General features: G+C 33.5%; 4 protein-coding genes across 5 annotated transcripts; 3 read left to right on the top strand and 1 right to left on the bottom strand.

Moving 5' to 3' along the window:
• The first annotated feature begins 4,149 nt into the window (after positions 1-4,149).
• Positions 4,150-8,228, top strand: LOC105800424 (extensin-2). The gene is made up of 3 exons (XM_052621439.1): positions 4,150-5,468; positions 6,101-7,746; positions 7,840-8,228. The coding sequence occupies exons 1-2, from the start codon at positions 4,253-4,255 to the stop codon at positions 7,708-7,710; spliced, it is 2,826 nt and encodes a 941-aa protein (XP_052477399.1). The 5' UTR covers positions 4,150-4,252; the 3' UTR covers positions 7,711-7,746; positions 7,840-8,228.
• Positions 8,229-9,664: 1,436 nt separating this feature from the next.
• Positions 9,665-12,658, top strand: LOC105800423 (mitochondrial import inner membrane translocase subunit PAM16 like 2). The gene is made up of 4 exons (XM_012631558.2): positions 9,665-9,831; positions 11,421-11,508; positions 11,931-12,064; positions 12,156-12,658. Exons 1-4 carry the CDS (start codon positions 9,829-9,831, stop codon positions 12,282-12,284), a joined length of 354 nt encoding a protein of 117 aa, XP_012487012.1. The 5' UTR covers positions 9,665-9,828; the 3' UTR covers positions 12,285-12,658.
• Positions 12,659-12,953: 295 nt separating this feature from the next.
• On the bottom strand, positions 12,954-17,103 carry LOC105800422 (uncharacterized). Of its 2 annotated transcripts, none has more exons than XM_012631556.2 (9): positions 16,678-17,103; positions 15,814-16,025; positions 15,347-15,628; positions 14,979-15,101; positions 14,637-14,787; positions 14,123-14,220; positions 13,860-13,896; positions 13,612-13,771; positions 12,954-13,208 (listed from the first exon to the last, which is right to left on the bottom strand). In XM_012631556.2, exons 1-8 carry the CDS (start codon positions 17,036-17,038, stop codon positions 13,653-13,655), a joined length of 1,383 nt encoding a protein of 460 aa, XP_012487010.1. In that variant the 5' UTR covers positions 17,039-17,103; the 3' UTR covers positions 12,954-13,208; positions 13,612-13,652. The 2 variants fall into 2 exon arrangements, with proteins under 2 accessions (XP_012487010.1, XP_012487007.1); XM_012631553.2 differs by having other exon boundaries at positions 14,123-14,340; positions 16,678-17,102.
• A 1,481-nt stretch (positions 17,104-18,584) lies between these two features.
• LOC105800421 (PTI1-like tyrosine-protein kinase 3) lies at positions 18,585-22,334 on the top strand. The gene is made up of 8 exons (XM_012631552.2): positions 18,585-18,808; positions 19,427-19,595; positions 20,097-20,347; positions 20,488-20,614; positions 20,730-21,003; positions 21,318-21,450; positions 21,606-21,692; positions 21,847-22,334. The coding sequence occupies exons 2-8, from the start codon at positions 19,502-19,504 to the stop codon at positions 21,976-21,978; spliced, it is 1,098 nt and encodes a 365-aa protein (XP_012487006.1). The 5' UTR covers positions 18,585-18,808; positions 19,427-19,501; the 3' UTR covers positions 21,979-22,334.
• The last annotated feature ends 1,692 nt before the right edge of the window (positions 22,335-24,026 follow it).

Genomic DNA, 24,026 nt, shown 5'->3' with positions numbered 1-24,026 from the left:
CATGTTATGTAATTAAAACCATAATTGTTCAAAAATATATATACACAAAACGGGCTAGAAACAGATGAATGATGACAATGTTAGGTGAAGATGAATAGAGCAATTTAAGTATACAACCAAAAGGGTTTGATGAAAGCAGTCCATTCATGACTTCAACAATTAATTTTTGTCTCTAATATATATATTTATATACATATATTATACATTCTTTAATTATCTCATAGTTAACAAAATTGTTGTATAAATCTTTTAATCTCGTAAGTTGTAAAGTTTAATTAATTAAATTTTTTCTACAATCTTGTTTTCATTAATATACGAAAGGGTAAACTATCAAAGTAGTCACTTTTGTTTACCTCAGGTTATATTTTAGTCACTTATATTATCGTGTTGTAACATTTTAGTCATTGAGCCGTTAATTGTCGTTAACAGTGTAACAGTAAGCTGACGTGGTATGTTAAATCATCATTTTAAACGGGAATTTTATGTTAAATTATACAATTGGTCCCTATATATTTTTTTATTTTGAGCAATTTAATTTTTTTCTTTTATATTCTTTTAACTTTTTTTCCCATTTTCTTATGCTTTTCCCTCTATTTTTCTCCTTTCTCTATTTCTTTTAATGTAGTTTTTCTATGTTTTCCATTTGTTAACACTAGTCCCTATACTTTTATTTTTTGAACAATTTAATTTAATTTTTATTTTATTTCTTTATTTGTTAAATTCAAATATATTTGATTACATACTTTGTGCGTAAACTCGTAGACCATTTTTTATCACTGCAAGATGAATAAAATCGATCCTATATATTGAATTAATTAATGCTGATTCTTCTCCGATATATAATAGGACACCAAGCTAAATTCTACCAAAGACATTGATTTGCTTACTAATTTGATGCCAAGAACTAGAAACCAAGCTAACCCTAATCACCACAATAATCTATTTTTGGATCCTTTGTATAGCTTCAGCAATAATTGTAAAATATTAGAAACTCCAATTCACAATTGCCTATAATAAGTAAAAAAAGATTAAAAAATCTTTATTTTGAGTTTTCATTGAAGATAAATACAAAATTGTTACCCTAACTCGAAAACATATTAAAAGTGATCAAAAGGAACATTAAATAGAACATACAAGAAAAACCCAATATCAAAATAAAAGTATAGGGACTAGTTTTAACAAATGAAAAACATAGAAAAATATGTTAAAAGAAATGGAGAAGGAGGAAAATAGAGGGAGAAGCAGCAGAGAATGGAAAAAAGTTTAAAAACATAAAAGAAAAAATTAAATTACTCAAAACGAAAAAATATAAGGACCGATTGTATAATTTAACCTAAATTTCATTTAAAATGATGATTTAACATGCCACATCAGCTTACCGTTACACTGTTAACAACAATTAACGGCTTAATGACTAAAATGTTACAATAAGATTACATAAGTGACTAAAATGTAATCTAAGACAAACAAAATTAACTATTTTAATAATTTACCCTATATGAAAATTACTAAGTATTTTTAAGAAGGCATTGACCATATTAGAGAAAAATGGTTTATTTTTGTTTTTGTAGTTTACACTTAGGATTTAATTTATGAAAGTAAATGACTGAATTCATCTAGATTTGTGTACATTAACCACATCGCTTTAAAAAATAAATAGAAATTTTAATTATTCTGACAGAATATTAATTGTGCAATTTATTTATTATCATATTCAACAATGTGACAGCTAATTTATGTAACAAATAAAGCTAGCTTATAAGAAGTTGACTTCCATTTATATATTACATATTTTATTTAGGATTTTAATCAAAATATATTTTAAATTTAAAAGGCTCAATTATTACTTAATAAAAATACTATAAAATAACATTTTATATTTTTAAACTCCAAAATATAATTTATGGCATTGAAGTAATTTTGGTCTGTGGGAGCTAAGGATTTGAATTATGATTTCTTACACGCAACGATTTTAGTACAAATTTGTTAAAATAATGCAAATAGATATATTCATGGATCTCTAATTTACGTTTGAATCGGTGTAACATAATTTATATTGTTTTTAAATAATAAAAATATTTTCATAGAAATTAATTATGGAAATAAAAAAATTATGTCTTTTTCGGTACAAAGGAAGTTGAATAGTAGTATTCAACAGAAGCTAAAAATTAATTTGCTTAGTACTTAATCATGTAAAATTGCATTATGTATCGTCGGATGTGATTGAGAAAAACAATTAATTCCATTGTGTGTCCTCTAACCTCCTTAGCTATAGTATTAATTGTCATATTTGCTGTTCGTGGCACAAATTAAATTTTAACATGCCAATCATTCGCCATCTAATTACATACTTTCGACTCCATTTAAGTGTTACCCCCTCTTTTTATCTCTTAGTATTAAATCCATCGTCGTTTTACTATCAATCTCAATAACTAATCGGTGTATCATTCCCTTCCATGTCAATTAAAGACCATCTACAATCGTATGAATTTCAGCTTCTAATATCGAATCAACTCCTAATATGTCGACTATATCCAAACACCCAATCTCTATTGGGATTCGCATAAGACGAACCTATCCCAATCCGTTGAATTACTATAAGACGACTTGACTGAATTTCACATGCCATTGCCATATAATTGAGGAAACGATATGGAAATGGAATATGTGGACAAATAGTGAATTATTTTTTAAATAAGTAAAGTATTGCAAATAGTGAAAGGAAGGTGCCTACAGACGTGCATTCATTTGAGTATGCTATAAACGTGAATATTTGAAGAGTTTAAAAAATGTAAAGATAATAAAAATTAAAACATTAATAAAAAAGAACTTGTGGGTAAATTATATATCTGTTTCTGGAATTTACTTCCTTAATAATTAGCTTTACTTTAATTGGTCAAATTAAAAGCTATGTGTGAATTGTCTGTAGAGCATTTGGCCGAAATTTGATCACTTTGATTATAAAATTAAATGGAAGTTATAAGACTGATTAAACCATGATCGAAGGGCTGTGATTCTCCATAAATAATATTAATAAATATAAGACACTTACTATCCATATAATTTGAAAAATACTCATTTAGCCTTTGAAGAAAATCACATAATCCCTTTAAATAAAAATATAATTCTACCATGGTTATTTATTTCATTTATTTTTCACTATTTTTAATTTAATTATTTTAATGTAAAAGAATGTGGGTTCGAGCATCTTGAAGCACATTTATTCATCTTTTAAGAGTTGTGATGGATTATGAGTAGTTTTAAATATTGTATCAATTTAGAAACTTTCACAATTAAATTAGATTTTCAAAAAAAATTTAACTACAAGTAAATTTGTCATGGTCTAAGTGGCTCGCTTGATTCAATAATCCCAACTCTTAAACAAAGAATTTTAATTACAACCCCAATTCAAATTAAATAATTGTTATATATTTATTACTTTAATCAAAACTTATTGAATAAAATGTGTTAAATATAACAAAAATAAAATATTAAATAATAATTATGTGTCTTTTAATTTAAGATTTATTTAATAAATAAACTTTAGAAGAGACTTAAATACTTTTTCCAGCAAAGCGGCAGCCTCTCTCTTGTTTTCTTTCTTCTTAGAAGCAGTGTTGAATTTTTCCATAATGTGAAGTAATAAAAGATTATATAATTATATTAAGAGAAGTCATTTGTTATTTTATTAAGGTAGTTTTCAGATTTTATAAGTAGGGTTAGAAATTGGATGAGTGTTTTATAAAATATAATAAATATTTGAAAATATTACATACCAATTCTTTTAAATAGATTGTGAAATAAAAGAAAATTATATTTAAAATAATAATTTAGCCTTATAACATTATTTTGATTAATTATCCAATTATTGTGTCATTTGATTCCTGAAACAATTTCAATAAAATTTTAATAAAATAAAATAAAATAAATTAAAGATTATAACATCATAGACTAAATGCGTAGTTGGACTGCTCATAGGAGGAATCCCAAAAGCATGAAGATCTAAAATTTATTTTTTTAAGAAGCCAGCTTGTGAAAATAAAATAAAATAAAATCCATTGAATAAGTCTATTAGTGACAGCTCTTTATCAACAATTATTTTCAACTATATATACAGTTTCCATTTCATGCTGGCTTTAACCAAATCTTTCTCTCTTTCCCTCCCTTTTCCTTCTCTTACAAACAGGGAGAAGTAGTGTAGTAATTCTGCACCACATTGGCCGCTGAGGGTGGTGTTTTTGAGTGACCATTCATGACTGCTCCTTGGGGCGACCCTGCCAGGGGTCAGTTTTGGTCCCAAATGTTGGTGGCTTTGGCTGTTGTTGTCGTTGCTGTTGCGAGTAATGTAGGTGTTGCGTCGGCTGATAGTTATGTATACTCTTCACCTCCTCCACCACCTTATGAGTATAAGTCACCTCCACCACCTTCTCCATCTCCCCCACCACCATACGTGTATAAATCTCCACCACCTCCTTCACCTTCTCCACCACCACCTTATGAGTACAAGTCACCACCACCTCCACCGAAACATGAAGTGAACCCTCCATACCACTATAAATCTCCACCACCACCGTCTCCATCACCTCCTCCTCCATACTATTATAAGTCTCCTCCACCACCATCCCCGTCACCACCTCCTCCATACTACTACAAGTCTCCACCGCCACCATCCCCATCACCACCTCCCCCGTACTACTACAAGTCTCCACCACCTCCATCCCCATCCCTACCTCCTCCATATTACTATAAGTCTCCACCACCTCCGTCCCCGTCACCACCTCCTCCTTATTACTACAAATCCCCACCACCTCCATCTCCTTCCCCACCTCCTCCATACTACTACAAGTCCCCACCTCCTCCATCTCCATCTCCACCTCCTCCATATTACTACAAATCTCCACCACCACCGTCCCCATCACCACCTCCTCCTTACTACTACAAATCCCCGCCACCTCCATCTCCTTCCCCACCACCACCTTACTACTACAAGTCTCCCCCACCTTCTCCTTCACCACCCCCACCTTACTATTATAAGTCTCCACCACCACCATCACCATCTCCACCACCTCCTTACTACTACAAATCTCCACCACCACCCTCACCATCTCCACCACCACCTTACTACTACAAGTCCCCACCACCTCCAGTGAAGTCTCCCCCACCACCATACTATTATAAGTCTCCCCCACCACCATCACCATCTCCACCACCTCCTTACTACTACAAGTCTCCACCACCACCTTCACCATCTCCTCCACCACCTTACTACTATACGTCTCCGCCACCTCCTCCGCATTACGTCTCTCCACCATACTACTACAAATCACCACCTCCTCCAACTCCATATCATCCCGCCCCTCACCCCCACCCCCACCCATTCATAGTCAAGGTCGTTGGTAAAGTTTACTGCTACAGGTGCTATGACTGGAGCTATCCAGCAAAATCGCACAACAAGAAACATCTCAAAGGTACAATTTTCTCATACATTTCCAATTTTTAAATGTCCAACTTTGATTCATCTGTTAATATATATATTATTTTACATTTGCATGTAAATTAGCTTTCTTTTGTTTTTCTTTTAAATTTACGTTAAGATTTTCGCGGAACCCTGTCATATATCATGTGCTCTAGAAGTTAAAATTTTATATATTTAATATTTTAATTTAAACCATGTAAATATTGTAATAATTTTAAGGAATCAATATGTATATATATTTACCGAAATAAATTAAATTAAAAGAGAAAAAACAAACAGGTTAAGCAAGAAAACAAAGTCCTTGTCTATTTATTTCTTTTGTAACTGTATCTAATTAAGCAATGACAAGCCTGCCTGTTAGATTAACTAATTAATTAGTGAAGAATTTTGAATAGAAATCTTATAATCAGATCAAAATTTTCCTATTAAAATAATAAAACTTGGTTGATTTACCGTTTCTGTCATCCCATTTGGCAGCATATAGACACATGAAAAGCTAAATATGCTTGCTTTTTCGGTACATAAGAAAAATATAGTATATACATGGTACAGAATTTGGTTGACATTTCGCAACAAATTGATGCTAAATATGGTGATTGACTTTGATTATTTCACATGGAGCAGATGCTGTTGTGGAAGTGACTTGCAAGGTTGGAGAAAAGGAGATCACAGCTTACGGAAAAACCAAAATCAATGGAAAATTTAGCATCACAGTTGAAGGATTTAACTATGCCAAATATGGAGCTGAGGCATGCAAGGCCAAGCTCCATGCCCCACCCAAGGGTTCATCTTGCAACATTGCTACCGGTCTACATGGGGGCAACAAGGGTGCCATGCTCACCGTGAAGTCCAAGGACAAGTATGAGGTTGTGCTTAAGGCTGAGCCATTTGCCTATGCTCCAAAGACCCCTTACAAGGAGTGTGAGAAGCCAAAGCCAAAGCCTACTCCATCTCCTTACTATTACACCTCTCCACCACCACCATCGCCTACTTATGCTTACAAGTCACCACCTCCTCCACCATACTATTACAAGTCCCCGCCACCACCAAGCCCTACCTATGTTTATAAGTCACCACCACCACCACCATACTACTACAAATCTCCACCCCCACCAGTCCACTCTCCACCCCCACCATATTACTACAAGTCTCCACCACCACCAGTCCACTCTCCACCCCCACCATACTACTACAAATCACCACCACCTCCAGTGAAGGCCCCAGCACCAACCTACCACTACAACTCCCCGCCTCCACCATCACCATCTCCTCCTCCTCCTTACTACTACAAATCCCCACCACCTCCATCTCCATCACCACCACCTCCATACTACTACAAATCCCCTCCTCCCCCGTCTTCATCTCCGCCTCCTCCTTACTACTACAAGTCCCCACCACCACCAGTCCACTCTCCACCACCACCATACTACTACAAATCTCCACCACCACCAGCCTACTCTCCACCACCACCATACTACTACAAATCTCCACCACCACCAGTCCACTCTCCACCACCGCCATACCATTACAAATCCCCACCTCCACCAATTCATTCCCCTCCACCACCATACTATTACAAATCACCACCACCTCCAGTGAAGGCTCCAGCACCAACTTACCACTACAACTCCCCTCCTCCACCATCACCATCACCACCACCACCATACTACTACAAATCTCCACCTCCTCCATCTCCATCACCACCACCACCATATTACTACAAGTCTCCTCCTCCCCCATCGCCATCTCCTCCTCCTCCCTACTACTACAAATCTCCACCACCTCCATCTCCATCACCACCACCACCATACTACTACAAATCTCCACCACCACCAGTCCACTCTCCACCACCACCCTACTATTACAAGTCCCCACCTCCCCCATCTCCATCACCACCACCACCATACTACTACAAATCTCCTCCTCCCCCATCGCCATCTCCTCCTCCTCCTTACTACTACAAATCTCCACCACCTCCATCTCCATCACCACCACCACCATACTACTACAAATCTCCACCTCCCCCATCACCATCTCCACCTCCTCCCTACTACTACAAATCTCCACCACCACCAGTCCACTCTCCACCACCACCCTACTATTACAAGTCCCCACCTCCTCCATCCCCTTCACCCCCTCCCCCATACTACTATCACTCACCTCCCCCACCAGTGAAATCACCTCCACCTCCAGCCTATATTTACGCTTCTCCTCCACCACCTACTCACTATTGAGTCTAGAAAGATCAACCACAAAATCGCAACGTTCATGTAAGTAAAATTTTAGTCAAACCTATAGTTAACTAATAATAATCTAACAATTAATTTAATATTCTAAATTTTTTGTTTAAATTAAAATTTCAGGTTCTAGTTTCTCAAAAAGAATAAAAGAAGGCACCAAGGAGAGAAAATTTGGCCATGAAAGATTTTCAAGTCCATTGAATAAGAGTTTGGACATTGCATTTGGGAGCTACAATTTCGATAGTCCAAGCCATACTGCTTCCAATTCTTTGGTGGCCATCTTACACATTCTCTTAATTTGTTCAAGTGGCTTGGGAAGAAAGCTTGAGAGCTAGTGGCTGTTTAATTATCGTTCAATAACATCTTTAATTATATTGGTTTTCACCTAATTTAATTGTGCACAGAAATGTGTAAGCGTTTCTATTTATTGTGGGCATGCATTTGTGATTTTGTGAGACGGATTGTTAGCTAATAAAAGAATTTATAGAATAAATCTTAAATTTGAATATTAACGGTACGATCAAATTAATATTGTATATTTTATTTTTCAATATCATCCTCGTAATAAAACAATTTTCAATTATATAATGACAAATAATTTGTATTTCTCATATTGAAAATCTAAATATCTCTTACCAAACTCCTAATAAAATAACATATATTTTCAAAACTTAAAGTCATGAAAAGGGAAAAAGAAGAATAAAATATCATATGAAAGTGAACTGAGAAAGCAAGTATATTGTACATATGGCAAACTTGAAGCTATTTCATATGCCTTAATTATGCTTTTAGCCAGCAATTTATACCTTACCCCACTTATACTAAAATGATTTTATTATACACTTATATTTTTAATATAATTAACAATTCAGTCTTTCAATCTCACATTATTGATGAGGACCAGGATGAAAAAAACATGGTCAAAGAAAAGATCAATACTCCTTTGTCATTTGTATTTTTGTTTGAAAGATCCAATTACATTAAGAGGGATTATGATTGTGCATTCATGCATGAAATAACCAAATGGCAAAAAGAAATAGCTAGCTACAGCTGTAGCTACTTGTAGGTCCTAAAGAAATTTGTGAGGATCTCTCTCTTTGCGGCAAAACGTCGAACACGTCACTGGTTACGACTTCTTTTTCCTTTTTTCTTTTTTTAGTTTTAAGAGGTAGCTGAACTTCGGGGTTTTGAGCCAACACTTGAATCAGACCTCCATCATTGATCACCGATAAAAGACAAACCATTAAACTGAGTAGTCACCTCGATGCAAAGAATCTCTTTCGTAGACTCGCTGAAAACAATTATTATCGACATAGCAAAAAGCTTAGTCATCAACCTCGAGCAAAACCACAACCCAACAAATGATCAAGCATAAAAGTCGTTATGGCAAGTCGAATGCCTCCGCTGGGGAAACTATGTCAATTTATTTGGTTGTTGCTTTAAGGAAATAACTCATGACCAGTTGAGTGCACAAAACAATATTTGAAAAAGTATGCCCTCATTTACATATGCACATATCATGGGACTAAATATATAATTTGACCTAATGGATTTAACTACTACTGTTTGAATCAAGACTGAAATTTTAGAATTCAAAATGTCTTGGACTAAAATTGACCGATTGGAGTATAGGGACTAAACTTGCAGCATACATATAGTATTAGGACTAATATCAAAATTTGACCTTTTGCTTTCTTTTGTATCTATAATATTTGGGCTTTATTGGGCCGAAATGTCATTATTGGATTCTTCTTTTTCCTAAATTGCCGTTAAGCTCAAATCTTTTTAGGGTTTGTTTCCTAACTATTAGTACAAGATAGCCCAAAAGTATTTTGGACTTTTTCTTTAAAGAAAATTGGAAATTTCCTATTGTCATTGGAGATCTTAAAATTTTTAAGTCTCCTAATTTTGCTTCTTCTCCAATCAATATATATATATATATATATATATAAAACACTGCTAAAAAACAATATTTCTCATTTTCCTTCATTTTCTCGAACTCTGTTTTCATTTTAGAAATTGTTTCAATCAAATTTTCTCTTTTATCTTTTGGGTTAGCAAGAAACGTGTTCTGTCATCGTAATCATTGATTGAATCGAATTTTGATCCGCCATGGTACGTTCTCTGTTTAACCTTCTCTAATTTTGTTTCTCAATTCAGTTGCATGAATTTTTTATTTATTACTATTAGTTTTAAATTAAATTAGAATAAGCTGGGGAATAGTAATTAAATGAAAAAGTAATAAAAAAAAAAATTCTAAATGCTAATATGGATGGTTTAGGTAGCTTGTGAAGTTTTTAGGTAATTCAAGTTTTGGTAATCGGCATCCATATATTGGTTAATATTTTAACAACCTTTAGACGTGATCTTTCAAATTTTAGGTTAACTTGATCTGGTTCAACTTTTTACTATCTTTTAGGATCAATATAAAGTTGGGTTTTTTTTTTTTTTTTGCAAGCAGCTAATGTAATTTGAAAAGGTTTTGATTCGTATTCTTGGTGGACCTAAAATTTGAATCCTTTGGTGAAGTTGGTTTAAGTTGCGTCATGGTTCAACACCTCTATCTCTTAATCTTTTTTCTTAACATTGATGTTATAGGGCTTGAATGCTTCTATTACAAGAGTTTATTGTAGATTTTTCATTTATAGAATCTTGGTTTCTTGAGCATATTTTGGTTGTGATATATTGGAGGGAAATGAACCTAAATTCATATTGATTTTAATGTTAAGACCTAAGAATGTAAATTGTATATCAATTCTAGAACGAGTCTTGCTACATTAAGAATGATTTTAACTTTATGTTTCTTTAGCATATTTTTTGGTTGTGATAGATTGGAGGAAATTAATCTAAACTTGCATAGTTAATTCTATGCTTCATATAGGTTTTGATGTTAAATGCGTCTAGTTACTTGGGCCTTATTTGCGTGTGGTGCCTAGTTTTTCCGAAACAGCAATTTGAGCATTAAAGTCCATAACTTTTAGAATGACCATGATAATATCATTGTTGTACCGAGATTAAAAATAAGTGACCAATGACCATGCTATACAAGTTCATTCCTAGTTATGTTAATTTTGACATTATAAGCCATTCGAGTAAGATGAGGACCTTTTAGTATAATGTCAAGGTATTCATTCCAACTCTGTTGCGTCTACTCTTCTTTTTCCTTGAAGTACCCGTGTCCAACTCAATCACGGAAACGGGTAGTATGGCCCTCCAAGCATTTTCCAAATTCATGGAAAAAATTGAACATGCTTGTGTGGGACATGTGCCCAAATCCGACACTTCACTCTCAAGTTCAAGTAACATGGCATTCCAAGCCAGGATGTCTTAAGTGATTTTCTTTTTAGTTCTTTGGCCCTAATAATTATAGAACATATTGATTGCTGGTAAAAAGTGATTCTTTTAAGTTTTAATACCTAAGATTTAACCATGAAATGCAACTTTAAATTATAGAATCACTTCTAGGTAACATTAAACTATTTGCAGTCAGCTTTGTTGAGCTGCCTTCGTTGCCTTTTTGTTCTGATTCTGATTTCCAGAATTCCCAGATTTGAAATAGTGTCCTGTTTCTGATAAGGATATAGATCAGAGAGATTGTAGCTATGGATGACTGTAAAATTCTTATATATATATTCTCATTATACTCTTTTGCTTTTTTGATATTATCATTCTTTTTTCTCTTATCCATATATCCTTTTTTGTAGGCTGCAAAGATTCTTGCCAACTTAATCGTAATGGGCTCGGGTATTTTTGCTCGTGCTGTTGTTCAGGCATACCGGCAAGCACTTGCAAGTTAGTTCATTATTTCACTACCGTTATATTGTGTTTCTACTTTGCTTGAAAAGTAGACTTGTTTTTATAGATTGTTATGAAGATATTATCTTAAAAATAGTACAATTGTCTGCTATAATCATTGTAGCAGACGCTGCTTATTGGGATATTTTCATAATGAACTAAAGCAAATCTTATTCTCCTTTTTGACATACACTGATATATATATACATACATGCATATGTTGTTTGCTAATGAGTGTATATACCCACTTTTTCTTATCAAAAAAAAAAAAAAAGCCCAAAAACAGCATTCTTTTGTAATAAGATGTGCTTATGCTTTAGCTATAACCATGAGCAATAATGAGATGATTAGTAATATTTTTATAGTGGCATGTGTTTGCTTCATATGTATCAATCTTCTGAACAGTAAGTTCATCGCAGATGCTGCCAAATCCGGTGTTACTCATGAGACACTACAAAATGCTGCCCGTAGAGCTGGCAAAGTCATGACAGAGCAAGAAGCGAGGCAGATTCTTGGTGTAAGCGAGGATACTGCTTGGGAGGAGATGATGAAGGCTAGTATTTCATGTATCGTTTTTTCTTTCCCCTTTTCTGTTGCTTTCATCTTGAATAACCTTTAAAACTTCTCCTGTTACTTTATTGCAGAAGTATGATGTCTTATTCGAGAAGAACGCCAAGGTCGGGAGCTTCTACCTTCAGTCAAAGGTTCATAGGGCTAAAGAGTGCTTAGAAGCCATCTATCGAGCCAAAGGAGAAGGCACTCCTCCTAGTTGAGGATGAGGATTTGTCCAGGTTTGCTCATTTCACATACAGATGCCCGCTTGTAGACTAATTCTCGTCCTACGAAAATGGTTTCAAAGATTTAAATCATATGCACAGCCCATCGTGCTCCTCCCCATTCCTGGGTTCAAACTTCAAACACTGATTCATTCAAATTTTGTGCCCTTGATGTTAAATTAGTTGAGTGGTTGCAAATAATAACTAAGGTTTTCATAAACCGTCTATTGCAGTTGTTGTGCTCATTGTTAATTAAATACACAGTAGATTAGTTGAAACTTGAGGCACTGATAAAAAGTATGTAAGAAACTTCATGTAAAGATACCAAGAGCTTGAATTTGATTAAATATTCATGTGTTTTTCTTCAATAATTTCAATTATGAAGTAGACTTGTTCATTATTCGAGTCTAGTCGTATCTCTTACCCAAGCAAGCTTGAGTTGATGGGCTGGATGGCCGATTTAAATTATTTTTATTTTTAAATAATATTGTGGGTCGATTTGGATTGGCTCAAATTATCCAGGAAAATCTTAGATTTTCTTTATTTTTATATTTGCCTAAGTTGAATTGTAGCTTAACAGGAGTTTAAATGATTAAATTCAAACTTTAAACTACTAAATTGCATAAACCAATTGTATTAAAATTTTGGGCTCATAAAAAAATGGGATTGTTAATGAGAACCAATTTGCATCAAACTTGAGTGTACAAAGCTTTACATCATTGAATACCGTAAGATGTTCTTATAACTTGCATGCCTTTATTTTGATGTTATAAAGAAACTATGGTTTGATCAGTTTGTATTTGTTCCCAAGTATTTTCGAAAACTTGATGATTCTAAGGAAGGCTTTAAACTATGGTGCGAATCTGCTAGTTTTCTGCTCGCCACCTCTGCGATCCCATCCGCATTTCTCCCGAAAACTACCTGCGAAAGAAGTTGAAGTGTCAACAGCAAATATGGAAACAGTTTGAATTCGAGTCTTAAACTTGTTGATTCGGCTCACTTTTCGAGACATTAAGCATAAAGAGAACATAACTCTATCTGGGCTTGGAGCTATGTTACTCGGATTCGGATCAAACATGAGTACCCGAATCAAACACTCACATCTTATGTTTAGTTTTCTTTATTATTTTTCTACCATTTTATATTGGCATTCCCAGCCTACACCTGCAGCCTCAGCAGAGCAAAGATCAGACGAAGTTCCAACTAAGAACTAACACTTCTTGATTTACGGCCTATCGATCCATTGTTGAAAGGTTTGGTTAACAATTAATACTTCTCTCTCTCAGGCCTAACAAACCATTAAAGAAATAAGGTTAAAAGGTACCTTCCAGTTTGGACTCCTGACAGCTTGATCACAATCGGGTTTCACTCAAGAAAGACTTGAATTCGATCACCCATTGTGTCGTTAAAATCCAACAATACCTTCCCCCCTACTTCCTCGGCAGCATCGTCCAACAATGCCTTGAGGTTTACACCACCCAAAGCTGTCGAGAACAGAAATCAAACCCTTACCCGTAATCTTTTCAAGAAAACTTGGTCATGGTGAATTTACATCGTAAAACAAAAATATACCTGGAACGATATTTGTGATTCCTTCCAAAAACCCGGCCTGGGGAAAAACAGAAAATGGTAACAGGAAAAGGGCTTTCATCATTTTGATAAAAAGACATATTTCAACAAAAAAGGTAAAGACTAAAGAATATCAACTATATTTATGTTCTTCAAACTCTGGTTGGACTTTGATATGCATCCAACACAAGTTCGCGCATTTTAAGTTAACAGATGGATAAGCTAACTAAATAATAAGGCATCTTTGCTCAAAGCAGAAGACTTACTGGAACTCTAACATCAAGTTTCTCAAATCCATCTCTTCCAGTAATCTTGATTCTCAATGTCCGAGACCAGATTCCAGAAAAAGGATCCCTTGAACCATCTGCACCATATTTAGTGTATACATCAGGAGTTATCACCTCAACAACTGGATCTTGAGGACTTTGACCTCTTTGTTCCGAGTCATCTCGAACCCTTTGTATACTGTATGCATTACTGCCCTCTGAACATAAACCATGTTTATTGGATTAGGAAGACACGGCAACAATATTCATTAATTTGAGAGTCCAAATTGGCGATACCATATAACTCATACCAACAAAGAAGGTAGGACAAATACAAAAGGTCTGACATCCTATCATGGTTTTAGGGGTACAACTGACCAAAGACCCTCCAAAATCCAAATACATTAAGAAACATCGAAAAAAATTGAAAATGCCCATGTCGGGCAGACATCCCTTATCGAACACTCACACTAAGTCATGGTAATATAGGTTTTAAGTACTATATCTCACCCACCTCTGTCAGCATATAGTTGATACTTGCTGGTAGCATATCTTTTTTCTTCTTCGTAGTAATTATTGAAACCTAAGATTTCCTTGATTTCCTCAAAGGATGGCATGCTTCCTGGAGGTGGAATACGACCACCATTGAGAGCAGTCAGTGAATCCTGCAAATTTTGTAGAAGTTGGCCTTTGAGAAGCGACATTGTATTAACAATTAAATTGTGACTAAATATCCGTATCGCGGGAATCACAAGAAATTAGAACTTTTGTATCGTAGATGTAAGAGTTAAGGCTACGGATATTACACAAGATTAAGTGAGCTTTCGTAGACATGAATCAAGTGAAGATACATAACCTGCATTGCTCGGATGGATACCCCGATCAAGGAAAGCGGATATGCCACAAGTTTATATCCAATTTCTTCAAGTTCAAGCGGAGATAGTATTGGTGTTTTCCCCCCACCTTCAAGCATATTGGCCTACTTACAAGCGTAGTTCAAGAGCATGTTAAATACAAGCAATTGTCATATAGAAGTCCCATGCTACTGACAAATACCAATAAAATTCATATCGAAAAGCCAATAGAGATGTTAAATTTTCAAACATTTAAGCAACAAGAGAAAGCTACTGGCATAGCACTGAATAAGCATTATGTTCCCTCGGCGTCCAATTTATCATGCAATAAATCTATAATGCAAATGATGCTTATACAGTTATACCATACCATTTTTGGAACTAATGGAGAAACTTCACAGAAAGCTTTCATCTCTTCTTTAGACGATAGTGCATCAATAAAAAGGACATCCGCACCGGCATCAGCAAAAGCTCTTGATCTCCAGAGTGACTCCTCTAAAGACAGTGCTTGACGAGAATCTGTTCGTGCCACAATAACAATGTCGGAACCACTCTCTTTGCGAGCGTCAACTGCTGCTTTAATTCTCATGACAGCTTCCTCTCTGGAAACCACCTTCCGGCCTTGTGTATGTCCACAAGCTTTTGGGGACACCTAACAGTGAAGTTTGATAAAAATCCGAGCCTCAAAATATGAACAAAACCAAATAAGCAATTCAAAGACTAAAAAGAAACTGCTTAGAATACCATAACATTGTTTACGGCAGTACAGTGTTTGCGTAATGTCAATACAGCAACAAAAAATTTTCAAAAAATGACTTTTTTATTCAGAACATGAACCTGATCTTCGAGAATGATCCCGGCAAAGCCTGCTCTTATATATCCTTTAACAGTTCTCTTCACATTCATCGCATTTCCGTATCCGTTGTCACCATCTCCGATGACAGGAATTGATACAGCCTGAGTAATTTGTTGCCCCTGATCCACCATTTCTCCATAAGAAATAAATCCGGTGTCTGGTAGTCCCAGGCGAGCGGCAGAAATGGAAAATCCTAATGATGACAGCAAAGGACGTTAATATGCATACCATCTCAAAACAGTTCAGCAATGGGATAGCAAAAATCGTTTAAACTAATACATTTCAGATTTTGATACTGGGAATGCATCAAACTTATATAAGAAATAGTGTTGTAAAATGAAAAGGCAACGTGTAGGAAGAACAGAAAGACCAAAACTGTAGTAATCACAAACTTTTGACTGTATAAAACCTTATGAATTCATATATGGTCCAAGTCCAATGAAACTAACATCTGGATTCATAAGTAAAACAAAATGCCTTGGATGAAGAAACAATCAGCATCAATGAAATGATCAGTTAGCACTAACTACTGACAAATTCACAGAAGATTGCATTTATCACTTTAGAAAATTGTAATGGAACAACAATAGCAGATTAAAAGGGGGAAAATCCAATTTTAAAGAACCATTCAGCCATAGAAACTCAAAACAAAGAACAAGTCTTGGGATTATCAACTCAAAGCAAAACTTGCATGAACCATCAAAATTAGAAGAAACCCAAATCACAAACAAACAGAAAAATTGAAGCTTTTAGATCCAACAAGTCCAACTGAAGAAAACCCATATCTTGAAATTCCTGAATCAATGAAAAAAAATGGAACAGAAAGCAAAGGAAAGAGAAGGTACCACTGGTGAAACAATACTGAAAGCCAGCTCTTTCAACAAGCTTAGCACTGAGACCATCAAAACAAGCAGGGCCTTGGTGAGCACCAGGCGATTCCAGAATCTGTCTAAGTGCCTTTGCAGGTGTATTCCTCTCACCTAAACAACCAGTGATGGGTTGGAATCGCTTAGGAGTGGTAAAAGAAGTGTGGGTCTTTGGCCTTCTTGTGTGGGTATTGATGGGAGATAGAAAGGAGCCATTTTTGAAATTAGAAACAAGGAAAGAGTGAGATTGTGAGAAAGGGTGGTTGAAAACAGAGAGAGCTTGATCTCTGGTAGCCACAAATGATGATGATGGGTTCATGCTTTGAAGGTTGAAGTTCATTAAACTCTGTCACACTCTCTTTGCCTGTTTTTGGTGACCCTACTTTGAAGTTTTGGTGATGAAAAATTGAAAAGGCAGTTTATAGTCAAGAAATTTTCATTACCAAAAATAATAATTTTTTTATGACTATTTGAGTATTGGCCTACTTGGCAAAATATTGGTTTAATAAATTTTATTTTATATATTTAGTTAATTTAGATATAAACGATGACACTTTAAAAATTGAATTGGTATAATAAATTATATTATTTGATATTATTTTAAATTTTATTTTTTTATAAAAATTAATAAAATATAGATTATAATCAATGTCATTTATACCAATAAAATATTAACTTAACTAATAAATTAAAGTTTTATTTTAATATTATATATACATTTTAATTTTATTGTGCATTCGTTATTACATAATATTAATAATATTGTTGATCAAACACTAATTTAATATTGATAACAACACCATAATAAATTATTATAATGCATTTAGTATTCACAATATGATGTATTTGCATATTTAAATTTTATTTTACTCATAATTTATTTTTATTTTAATATTGTACATATATTTCACGTGTTATTATTAATTTGTTTCAATAAATTTTGTTATTTATTATATATTATTTTTAAAACGTCTTTTACATTTTAAATATATAGTTTCAATGACATACGTGTATTTTAGAATTTTAATACTATTTAACTGAATAATAAATCTTAAATTTAATTATTTTTCAACTCATATACCCTTAGAAACAAATCATACAATGATGACATGAATAAATAATATTAGACTATGACACAATTTAGATAAAAATATAATAAATTTATAAAAGATACAAAAAAAATGAGACTTCGGTTATTTAAGGTGGGTTTGGATGAACAGTGGGTACAGTGCGGTGTCTTTAGCTTATTTTTTGTCTCACCCGATAATAATATTATAGTATCTAATCTCACCGCCATCGCTGTTTTTAAACTAATCGCAAGTAAACACATCAGCCATTCAAATCAACTTTTAGTTAAAACATGAAAACACTTGAAATTTATTCTTTTATAAAAATAAAAATTTTTAATAATTAAATTGTAATCTAATTATGATAGATAACTTTTTTTTAATAATTTTATTACATCTTCTAACTCGAATCCAAGTCCTTATAGGTGCAATCATGGGGGCTACCAGGGGACTTAAAATGAAAAAATTTATTTAAAATTTTAAAATTTTAAATTAATAAAAATAAAATTACATTTTAACCTTTAAAATTATGAAAAGTTAATTTAATCTTTTAAAATTATAAAGATATAAACAAAATATTGTTATTGCATTTACGCGTTCTCTTGCATTAACAACAGTGCGTATGCAACTCAATCAGCTATGATAGATATATTTTTAATTCTTTATATAATTAAAAAAACTCTACTTACATTAAATAATAATCCTAATTTAAATTTTTAGAGATGTTTTAATGAAAAAACCATCCTCAAAGAGAGGAATATTTCCTTTTTTCTTTTTTTAATATTAGTTTTGTCTTTGTCCCCACGTTGCCTCTCTGTCACATTTTATGTTTTCTTTTTCATTTTCCCTTTCAAATTCAAGAGCTAAAAAAGAAAAACCCTTCAAAAATCATCAAAACTCTTGCCAATTTCTGTTACTCTGTACATCTCTCTGTTTCTGTTTCTTACTAAATCCTCTTCACAAAATCGAACTAACAACAAATTCTAGAACAGAAAGAGTGCTGATTTTTCAACAATTAAAAAGTTTGAGAGAAGAAAAGCCAGGTATTATTATAGTAAAAATCCATCTTTTGTTTTTCAAATTTTCATCTATTTTAATCTTTTTCTTTCGGTTATGAATCTGCTGTTCTTTCCGTGTGCTTATCTGTCTCTGCTGTTTTCTTCGACTATAATTATTACCCTTTTCATTCCTCGTTTTTGTCAACTAAAAGTTCAAGAATTTCGTTTACCTTTTGAGTCTTTGATTTCTTTTGTGAATTCTCATCGACCCATTTTAGACTGTGGGCGTAATATTTCTGGGTTTTCATTTAATTTTTTATTTGTTTGTGTTTTGATATTTAATTTCTCTGTTATTTGCCTAATGGAAGATAGGTACCAGAGGCAAGGACTGATGGTAATGCTTAATGGTTTTTTTTTTCCTTTAGTTTATATGAATTTGAATGTTAAAGATGTAAATTTGATTGAAAATCCACCTCATGTTGAACCTCTTTTAGTGGCTTTTTCTTAATTGTATGTTTTTAATTTCAATATGTTGTTTGCTGATATTGGAACTGTAGTCTTACAATGTTGGATTCTTCGTATATATTTGTTTCGATTAGCATAATTTAATTTAAGTCTACACTGTTAATGGGACCGTGAATGAGTTCGTAAAACATTATGCAGGGACAGGCACCTCCTCCTGGCTACTTTATTCGACTAGAAAATTCCGACGATTTGTATTTGAAGAAACGAACAAGAATGCGTCGATGGCTTTGCTGTTCATGTCTGGTTGAGGATACTTACCAATCACATGAAAATGAGCACTTGAGGAGCCCCAACTATAATACAGAAGGTATGCTTTGATGCTAACTTGATTTGGTAATTCTAATTTGCTGTTCATTTAATTTTCATGATGGAAACTTTTGAATTCTAGTCCTTCTTTAGCATGTATTAGGCTTTATGTTTGTTATTTGCATAGCCTGTGCTCTTAGGAGGGAGAGGCACGAGAGAAAAATAACTTCTGAAATATTTCTCTTATTTTTTGAATTTGGAAAATAATTACCTTTGTGCGTGTTGGGGAGGAGGGATTTGGCTTTTACTTGCTAATATAAGAAGACTATTTTGGGTTGTCTTTCTTTTTCAATTTAAATCTTAGTGTTGGAATAAAACTTAAGACGTATGGCATATGTTGTGTGATATTCTAATGTTGTTATTTAAAATATGAATGTCTCTGACAAAGGTTCTTTGCTAAAAATTTTCTTATTAATGCTCAGTTATTCAATTATTATCTTTTTTGGTCCCTTTTGCATGCTTCTTTCTATAATTTCTCATTGATGATGTAATGTGCTTTCAGGGAATCAAAAGAACTCAAAGGCGGCAGCTCCTCCCAAGGCCGAAGTGCAAAAATCAGCACCACCTATCGAAGTGCCTGCATTATCATTGGAAGAATTGAAAGAAAAGACTGACAATTTCGGATCAAAGGCTTTGATTGGTGAGGGTTCATATGGAAGAGTTTATTATGCAAACTTGGACAATGGAAAAGCTGTTGCTGTGAAAAAGCTTGACTCCTCCGATGCTGAATCAAATGTCGAGTTTTTGACCCAGGTGTGTGAGCAATTTGACAGAACGGTCTTTTCCAATTATATTTTTTATTTTTATTGATAATGCAAATTTATGTTGCGACAGTGTCATGTGCTTCCCCTTTTTTTCATAGCACTTGAACTTTACAAATTTTCTTTGTTTAGGTTTCAATGGTTTCAAGATTAAAGCATGACAATTTTGTCGAGTTGCAAGGTTACTGTGTTGAAGGAAATCTCCGCGTGCTTGCATATGAGTTTGCTACAATGGGATCACTGCATGACGTATTGCATGGTTTGTGAAGTCATCATATTTGCATTATTAGTTCCTGAAAGAGATTTTTCAGGCAATATCTTGTTATACAAAATAGACACGATTAGTTTGACTTCTTTCTTTTTGGCGACTCTAGGAAGGAAGGGCGTTCAAGGGGCACAACCAGGTCCTGTGCTTGACTGGATGCAACGGGTAAGAATTGCAGTTGATGCAGCAAGGGGATTGGAATACTTGCATGAGAAGGTTCAACCCTCTATTATACACCGAGATATCAGATCTAGCAATGTCCTTCTCTTTGAAGATTTCAAAGCGAAAATTGCCGATTTTAACCTCTCAAACCAGTCTCCTGACATGGCTGCTCGTCTTCATTCTACTCGAGTTTTGGGGACCTTTGGCTATCATGCTCCAGAGTATGCTTTCTTATGTTATCCTTTTCTATGAACCAACCAGTCATTATCTTCTCGCATGTGTCTGATTATGTTTGATTCCATTCTCGGGTAACATCTAGGAAATCATGCACAAGTTTCCCCAAATGGTACCCCACTATTTAGGCCTTCTATGTTCTTTCCTGCCTCTTTTGTAATAGATAGGCAGGCATCTATGGTTTGATGGTTGTATGTAAATAGTTACAGGCTTGAATTCACAGAAGTGTATAATTTTTTTGTGAATGTGTTGCACATATAATGTATGATTTTAATGGATTATGGCTCCAATTCTTTTCCAGGTATGCAATGACTGGACAGTTGACACAGAAGAGTGATGTCTACAGTTTTGGGGTTGTCCTTCTAGAGCTTTTGACCGGGAGGAAACCTGTCGACCACACAATGCCGCGTGGACAGCAAAGTCTCGTTACCTGGGTGAGTTGATACTTTCTTCATTCTGTCAATCATCTTCCTTTTCTTTATCTAGACTAGAATGAGTGGCACGTTTTTGTTTCATTTATATAGTGCTTGATCTTTCCAATTCGCTTTAAATTTGACTAATTCACCAGCTTTTCTTTATCTCGATTTAGGCTACTCCAAGACTGAGTGAAGATAAAGTTAAACAATGTGTAGATCCAAAACTGAAGGGAGAGTATCCTCCTAAAGGAGTTGCGAAGGTACTTCTATCCTCCCGTGTCTGCTTAACTTGCAATAGTTTAATTTTGTAACTTAAATATGTTTCCGGGTTTTTGGTGTTTGAACACCCGGAAGACATGTAACAGCCACACTGAACTAGCTGTTAACTGTTTACGTTACGTTTTGTTGCTGCAGTTGGCAGCTGTGGCAGCATTATGCGTGCAATACGAAGCTGAGTTCCGCCCCAACATGAGCATCGTTGTTAAGGCTCTCCAACCACTATTGAAGGCTCCTGCTCCAGTACCAGCACCAGCACCCGAGTCTTAAAACTCAGATGAGCCCGGTTTCTTCACCTTTTATCGAAATTCCAGTAACCTATACACAGTTTTTAGTATCATTGGACTGCAGATTTCATCAGATCACTAAATATTTTATTCGTATTTCTTTCCAACTTTTCAAATACGACATCGACGTGTAGGGTTGAGTTCGACTGTCGCTAGTTTCCGGACCCCAGGTGCTGAAGTTTTTCAAGTTGAATGAGGGATTTGGGTTGTCTGGTGAATATAAATGTTACATGAGTATAGTTTGCTTTTGTGCTTTTGTGATGTTTAAGTTAATACTTACATATGTAAATCTTTTATGTAAAAATGTTTTATTTTGTGAGTTGGATTACATGTCTGATATATTTGGCTCAACCATTCTTTAAGGTTAATTAATATTATTCATAGTAATAAGATTGTTTAAATCAATATTTGATAACTTCAATCCAAAATGAACAATTTTGATATAAATATAAGAAAATTAATTGAAAACATGAAAATAATAATAATAAAACTAGGCTTAGGCCACTAAAGACTCGACTCTTTGTATAAAAGGGGTTGTTTTGTTTGAATTCTTTTCAAATTTAATATTTTTATTTAAATTCTTTAAAATTAATTTTAAAAATATTAATCATCAATTATAACTTTTGTATGACTCGAAATGTAAATTAGCCTGGAATAATGGAAAATTTCGTAAGACAAATCAGGCTTATCATCCTTACTTAGGCCAATATTAAATTTTTACTTTTACAAAAGTTAAAAAATAAATTGATTTTACATCGATGTAACCTAGATTTTTAATTTAATATATATATATATATATAAGCATCAGATTTATCTGTAAATGTCATACTAATAAGTTCAGAGGTTATTTAATATTTAAAAGGGTTTGAAAAAATATATCTCAAACTAGTCTATATATCATTTACAATTTTAGATTATGATACTATTACAATTTATTATTAAGTTATTGATAATTTAGATTAAATATATCATCTTGATTTATCTATGATTCGATTCGACTCATAAAAACTCAATATCTCTAAAAATTTATGTATTTTAAATTATCGTCTATGTCAATTTAATTAATAGATTTAACAACTATCGTTAAAGTCAAGACTCATATTTCAAATTTTGAAAAGCTAAAAACTAAAAGTTATCAAATTGGAAAACAATGACTAAGTCAATCATATACATATAATACAAGATTAATAATGTAATTTGACTTAACGGATTTATTAACTATTGTTCAAGTCAAAATTGAATTTTTCATAAAATATAGTTACTAAATTTTATTAAATTGGAGCACAAAATTAAATCTAAAATATATTCATAATAAAAAGATCGATAGCAGAATTTGATCTTAAATAAAATAAATCGGATCTTATTTAAGACAAGAGTTGTCCATAGGTCGAGCTTCCTTCTAGTTAAACAAAATTCAAGCTCAAGATCATTATTGCGCAGACCTTAATTGTCATGTTCATCATTTTACCATTCAAAAAAATTATCATTTAATTATAATTAAATCTAATTTTTTATTATTCAAGTTGAATTCATATAAAATTATTTGGTAAAAGGACTTCTATCTCTTTCATTTTCGAAATTGAGTAAATTGGTCCCTCTCAAAGAAATTAGAGTAATTTAATCACTGTCAATTTTGAAAGTGAGCAACTAAGGACAATTTATCACATCGTTAATGTTTACCATCAATTGTACATGATTCTTATCAAGATAATAGCAAATTTAGCCTTCAAAATTTACACATTCTATCAGATTGATCCTAATTTAATAAATTTATCCCACAACATTTGTATAAATGTGTAATTTTGAGGATGAATTTGTTGAAATTTTAGAATTGAGGTCAAAATGACAAAAATATGTAAACATTGAGGGCTAAATTTGTTATTTTACCAATCAAAATTATGTATAATTGAAGGAAGACATTAATTCCATGATTAATTATCCTTAGTTGCTCACTTTCAAAATTGACAGGGATTAAATTGCTCCAATTTTTTTTATAGGGACTAATTTGCTCAATTTCAAAATTAAAAGGGA

Source organism: Gossypium raimondii, chromosome 9 (genome assembly GCF_025698545.1).
Source record: "Gossypium raimondii isolate GPD5lz chromosome 9, ASM2569854v1, whole genome shotgun sequence".
Classification (NCBI taxonomy): domain Eukaryota; kingdom Viridiplantae; phylum Streptophyta; class Magnoliopsida; order Malvales; family Malvaceae; genus Gossypium; species Gossypium raimondii.
This window is presented reverse-complemented; position numbering and strand designations above follow the sequence as displayed.

Excerpts from the sequence above, each read along its gene's own strand:
- LOC105800422 (XM_012631553.2), bottom strand. The coding sequence starts at position 17,038 with ATGAACTTCAACCTTCAAAGCATGAACCCATCATCATCATTTGTGGCT. Across the intron at positions 16,026-16,677 it reads TCAGTATTGTTTCACCAGTG|GATTTTCCATTTCTGCCGCT; the intron begins GTACCTTCTCTT and ends TGTCATCATTAG. Across the intron at positions 13,897-14,122 it reads AACTTGATGTTAGAGTTCCA|GCCGGGTTTTTGGAAGGAAT; the intron begins GTAAGTCTTCTG and ends GTTTTTCCCCAG.
- LOC105800421 (XM_012631552.2), top strand. The coding sequence starts at position 19,502 with ATGCGTCGATGGCTTTGCTGTTCATGTCTGGTTGAGGATACTTACCAA. Across the intron at positions 20,348-20,487 it reads ATGTCGAGTTTTTGACCCAG|GTTTCAATGGTTTCAAGATT; the intron begins GTGTGTGAGCAA and ends TTCTTTGTTTAG. Across the intron at positions 21,004-21,317 it reads TTTGGCTATCATGCTCCAGA|GTATGCAATGACTGGACAGT; the intron begins GTATGCTTTCTT and ends ATTCTTTTCCAG.
- LOC105800424 (XM_052621439.1), top strand. The coding sequence starts at position 4,253 with ATGACTGCTCCTTGGGGCGACCCTGCCAGGGGTCAGTTTTGGTCCCAA. Across the intron at positions 5,469-6,100 it reads CAACAAGAAACATCTCAAAG|ATGCTGTTGTGGAAGTGACT; the intron begins GTACAATTTTCT and ends CACATGGAGCAG.
- LOC105800423 (XM_012631558.2), top strand. Across the intron at positions 11,509-11,930 it reads ATACCGGCAAGCACTTGCAA|ATGCTGCCAAATCCGGTGTT; the intron begins GTTAGTTCATTA and ends AGTTCATCGCAG. Across the intron at positions 12,065-12,155 it reads CTTGGGAGGAGATGATGAAG|AAGTATGATGTCTTATTCGA; the intron begins GCTAGTATTTCA and ends ACTTTATTGCAG.